Below are 5,051 nucleotides of genomic sequence, written 5' to 3'. Positions count from 1 at the left end.
CCGCCGGCATCATCGTCATCGGCGACGAGATCCTCAAGGTGCGGCCGGGGCCGGGGGTGAGTCGGGCCTGCGGGGGGCGGGCCGGGCCGGCGCCTGCTCCGGGGGCGGGGCCTGCTCCCGAGCCGGGGCCTGGCAGGCCCGGGGCGCCCCGCCGTTACGGGTGTCTCCGTCCCCCCAGGGCCAAACGCAGGACACAAACTCCTTCTTCATGTGCCGGCGGCTGCGCGCCCTGGGCGTGCGGGTGGCCCGCATCTCGGTGGTGCCTGACGAGGTGGACGCCATTGCTGGCGAGGTGGCCGTCTTTGCCGCCCGTTTCACCTATGTGCTGACCTCGGGGGGCATCGGCCCCACGCACGATGACGTGACCTTCGAGGCCGTGGCCAGGGCCTTCGGGGAGAGGGTCATCCCCCACCCCGAGCTGGTGGCCCTGGTGCACAAGTTCTTTGGCAAGACGGACGCGCAGTGCCCTGAGATGAAACTGGCTCGTGTCCCTGAGTCCTCTTACCTCAACTACGGCACGGACAGGTGCACGGGTGGCACTTTCAAATACCCACTGGTCAGCGTGCACAACGTCTACATCTTCCCCGGCATCCCGGCGCTGATGGAGCGCGCCCTGGATGGCCTCACCCACCTCTTCCGCAGCGAGCAGACCCGCTTCCACACCCGCACCATCTATGTGGCGGCCGACGAGATCCTCATCACGCCTGTGCTGGACCAGGCCAATGCCACTTTCCAGGGCCGCGTCAGCTTGGGTTCCTACCCGGACTGGGCCAACAACTACTACCGTGTGAAGCTGACGCTGGACTCGGAGTCGGAGCAGGACCTGGAGGAAGCGTATCGCTTCTTGATAGAGAAGCTGCCGCCAGGTGTTGTTGTGCCATTGGTGACAGACTGCGTCTCTCCGGCAGCCGCAGAGGTTTATGGCCTGGCTGAGTCAGGTACAGGGAAGTGGTGCTGCAGCATGGCTCAGTGCCTCCACACTGCTCCTGTGCAGAGGGCTGGGGTAGTGGGAAGACTGGCCTGGGAGCAGAGCTTACCTGCTCTGGTGTGCTGGGGGGCTTGAGGGGTGCTCAGGCTTTGCTGGTGCTGCAGTGGGCTCCATCCCACGCAGGTAGTAATGGGACCTGTAACCACAGTTAGGGCCAGCCAGTGCCAGTCCTTGAGAGCACAGCCTGTGTTAGGGGAAGTGGTGCCATGGTTCCCCTGTGCAGGCAGGATCTCTGTCCCATCCATGGCACAGACCTCCAGGTTGCGCAAGCTCTTGGCTCCAGCCTGCGGTGCCAGCGGTGGCTCCGCGGTGCGTCTGGAGACAAGACGTGCCCAGAGGCTGAGGTGCCGCAGGCCCTGGGGCAGCGCCAAGGCAGCATGGCCCCGAGCAGGCACCAACTGTCTCCTCCTGGCAGGCTCGGCCCTGGGGCAGAAGGTGGCAGCAGCACTGCGGACCATTGAAGAGGCTTTGGACCGGTACAGCCTGGCCCAGCTCTGTGTGGGCTTCAACGGGGGCAAGGACTGCACAGCCCTGCTGCACCTTGTCCATGCCGCTGTGGAGAGGTACCCAGCTGCGGGGCTCAACCGGCCTGGTCTGGGGCAGGGGTGAAGGGGTCCTGCAGACCCTGGCCGGGGCTCCGAGGCTCTCCCCTGCCCCACTCCAGTGGGACGAGTGGATTCCTGGGACCCAGCTCACGGGGACTGGGCAACCACCCTGCTTCCAGTCGCTATCTGCCAGAGCCCAGCTGCAACGGGTCTCTCCCCAGGCGGTGGCCAGTGAGGCAGGAGAAGCTGCAGGTGCTCTACATCCGCATCATGTCCCCCTTCCCCGAAATGGAACAGTTCATCCAGGCGACCGTCCAGAGGTACGGGGCAGAGAGGGGTGGGCTGCCAGGCAGGGGGTGAGCAGCATCTCCCACAGCCTGGCAGGCAGCTGCCTGTCCTGCCTGTCCAGGTACAAGATCGAGCTCTGCACAGTGGAGGGCTCCATCCGGGAGGCCCTGGTCCACCTGAAGGAGCAGCAGCCACAGCTGGAGGCCGTCCTGATGGGGACACGGCGGACAGACCCCTACTCATGCACTCTGACGCCCATGTGCATGACGGACCCCAACTGGCCCCCGTACATGCGGGTGAACCCCTTGCTGGTACGTGGCCTCCACCCAATCTGGGGACGGGGCTGTCCTTGCTTGGTGGGGGAGTGAGCCTGGCAGGTTAAAGTGACAGGGCTGGAAACTGGCACTAATCCACCCCCATCCTGGAGGGCTTCCCTCCCAGTTTCCCTTCTCCCCAGGGCATCTCCTGCCTGTTGCACAGCTGTGGGTGCCCCTCGTGGCAGCCAGGCTGCCTGGTGCTGTCAGGCAGGGCTCATTCCTGCCCGCTGGGGGCTTTTCCTGTGTTGGAGGAACAGGGGTGCTCTGGGACCCTGGGGACCAGCTGGCTCTCCTGTGTGCTCTTGGGGGGAGCCAGCTACCTTCCCTGGGGAGGACGGGGCAAACTGCCTGGCTCTGTGGCAATCCCTGCCCAATTTTGCCTGCAGGACTGGACCTACCGGGACATCTGGGAATTTCTGCGCAAGCTCTTTGTCCCCTACTGCGTGCTCTACGACAAGGGGTGAGTGTCCAGTGCTGCCCTCTGCTTGGCACAGCTGATGCCCCTGGGCGCAGCCTTGCAGCTGCTTTCTCTCTGCAGCTACACCTCCCTGGGGAGCATGGCCAACACACTGAAGAACCCGGCGCTGCGCTACACCGACGCCCGGGGCCACGAGAGCTACCGGCCTGCCTACGAGCTGGAAAATGAGGAAGACGAGCGCACATCCCGCCAGTGAAGGCCTGTGAGCTGCACTCGGGGAGGCTCTGCTGGTTTGCTGCCAGCAGCCGGCTCCCCCACAGATGTCCTTGGTGCTGCCAGGGATGACACTGAATAAACCTGCCGCCTGCCAGCACTGAATAAACCTGCTGTGCTCAGCCTGCGGTCTGTGTTACGCTCGCGCTTGGCCGTGCCGGTCCCTTTGGGCCCCGCAGGGCTCTGGCAGGAGCGGGACAGGGGGTGAGGCCAGCTCTGACCGAACAAAAGGGTCCCCAGGCCAGTGCCCCCTCCCCACACCCGCTATTGTGGAGGCTTTTGAAGCCCAGAGAATGGAGCAGGTTCCAGCACTTGCTGGGGAGCCTCATGTCAGCGTGGCTGCCTCCCCGCATCAGACCCCGCTGATCCCTCATCGGCCATGCGCCTCCTCCGGACCACAGCGGCCCGTCCCCTGGGCACTCTGAGGCGAGCAGCGCGGGTGGTGGCACTGCCGGCACCCAACAATGCCTCCCTGGGGCTGCGCCTGGGCTCCTGGCTGCTGCGGCTGCTGCGGGAGTGCGTCTACCTCCTCCTCTGCAGCTGGTGCATCCGCAAGTTGCTGGACTAGGGAACGGTCCCCCCCCGATGCCACAGGATGCCCGGCACCCCCTGCCTGCCTCTGCATGATGGGTGAGTGCCCTGCCCTCAGCTGCCTGCTCAGCACCATGTTCCTGGGGGGTGACAAGGGCCTGGCTGTGGTGCTTGGGGGTGACAGGGTGATGGGGGCCCAGCCGTGGTGCTCTTGGGGGGTGACAGCGTGCAGCCATGGTGCTGGTAAGGGGGTCCTCACCCCCTGTGCCTTTCTCCCCTCTCCAGGACTGCTTGTTGCCCCATCCTGATGGACCCCCAGCACTGGGACCCTGCTCCAGCCTGCGCTCCCCCCGATCACAGAGACCCCAATAAATCTGATCAGCACCTGACCGGCTGGGTGTATTTGGGGAGGGCTCTGGGAACGTGCCCCCCACCCCTGCAACCTTCCAACCCTCGCCCTGGGTAGGACCCAGGTACCCCAGCCCACGCTGTCAGGGGCCGAGGAGCAGGAGTGGGGAGCCGTGGCTCTGCCTGCCCCTCCTGCCTGTCTCTCCGCCAGCTTTATCCCTGCCCATGACTCAGCCCCTTGTTTAAAGAGCACCTCCGCTTGTCCCCGCTCCAGGCCGTTTCCTGCCCCATCCCCGCGCGCCCAGCCGGCACCAGTGCTGCCAAGAGCCAGTGGGAAGTGACCAGAGCAAAATGTCCCCAAAAGGCCCAGCCTAGCTGGAGCTGCAGCAAAGGTCATGGCCAGCGGGACACGTGGAGAACTGGGGCCCTGCCATGGGGATGGCTGGGGGTCCCCCAGCTGGCTGAGCCCACTGTGCCCCAGTGCTGCCTGCGCCGGCTTGGTGCCGATGCCTGGCCCCGTCATGGGGGCTGCCTGCAGCCCTGTCCCTGCTGCGGGGGAAGCTCCGTGCGCCCCAGCCTTGGCGGCAGCGCCTGGCGCCAGCACAGTCTCCCTTATCTCGGCGGGAAGTCGGGAGCAGGAAGCGCAGCCTGGCGTGGGATAAGGGTCCCGTTTACATTAGCCGCTTTGTTGTGGAGTGGGTTCCCACCCTCACCTAGCGCCAGGGAGGGGGAGCTCTGGCCATGGGGAGGACTTGGGGGGCAGCACAGACTCCCACCTCGGATACCATGGGGGGGCTCAATTAGTCCTTGCAACCCCTGCGTGGACACAAGCAGGGATGGGGGCTGCTGGGATGGTGCCCTGTGGCTGCACACCACAGGTCCACCGTGCCCAGGTTGGCTCCTGCAGCCGGACCCTGCCCTGTGGCCGTGCACCGGTGCGGTCCACAGTGCCGCCTGGGCTCCTGGCTGTGCCCGGCTGCCCGTGGAGCCAGGCCGGCTCTGGTAGCATGGTGCTGGGCATCCCTGCCTGCCAGAGCCCACGTGTCTGGCGCCTGCCCTGCTGCTGCCCGTCCTGGCCTCAGCAGCGGCTCGGCCCCAGGGCTGGCCAGGACGGGGTGAATCAATGAATTCTCCAAACGGGGGAGGTCCGGGGGAGGGGAGAGCATCCCGGCACAGGAAAAAGTCCTGGCAGCGGCACACCACAGGCAGAACGGTGCCGGCCACCCCGAGAGCACGGTCCCGTGCACAGCCCTGGCTCCTCGCACCCAGCTCCGCTGCCCGCCGTGAGTGAGACCCCCCTTCCCCAGGGACCCTTCGCCCAGCCCCATGCCGGGGGGGGGGGC

The 5,051-nt window shown here is 66.2% G+C and overlaps 1 protein-coding gene across 1 annotated transcript; it reads left to right on the top strand.

The window, feature by feature from the left end:
- Nucleotides 1-2: 2 nt before the first annotated feature.
- Nucleotides 3-2,812, top strand: FLAD1 (flavin adenine dinucleotide synthetase 1; the record flags this gene model as incomplete). Its single annotated transcript, XM_010564170.1, has 7 exons — nucleotides 3-38; nucleotides 179-938; nucleotides 1,404-1,551; nucleotides 1,755-1,853; nucleotides 1,943-2,132; nucleotides 2,525-2,598; nucleotides 2,677-2,812. Coding segments are annotated over 7 exons (1,443 nt in total), but the record flags the coding sequence as incomplete, so codon positions are not given.
- Between the last annotated feature and the right edge of the window lie 2,239 nt (nucleotides 2,813-5,051).

Source organism: Haliaeetus leucocephalus, unplaced genomic scaffold, assembly GCF_000737465.1.
Source record: "Haliaeetus leucocephalus isolate CR32 unplaced genomic scaffold, Haliaeetus_leucocephalus-4.0 Scaffold175, whole genome shotgun sequence".
Taxonomy (NCBI): domain Eukaryota; kingdom Metazoa; phylum Chordata; class Aves; order Accipitriformes; family Accipitridae; genus Haliaeetus; species Haliaeetus leucocephalus.
Note: the sequence above shows the minus strand (reverse complement) of the source record. Positions and strands in the feature narration are given on the sequence as shown.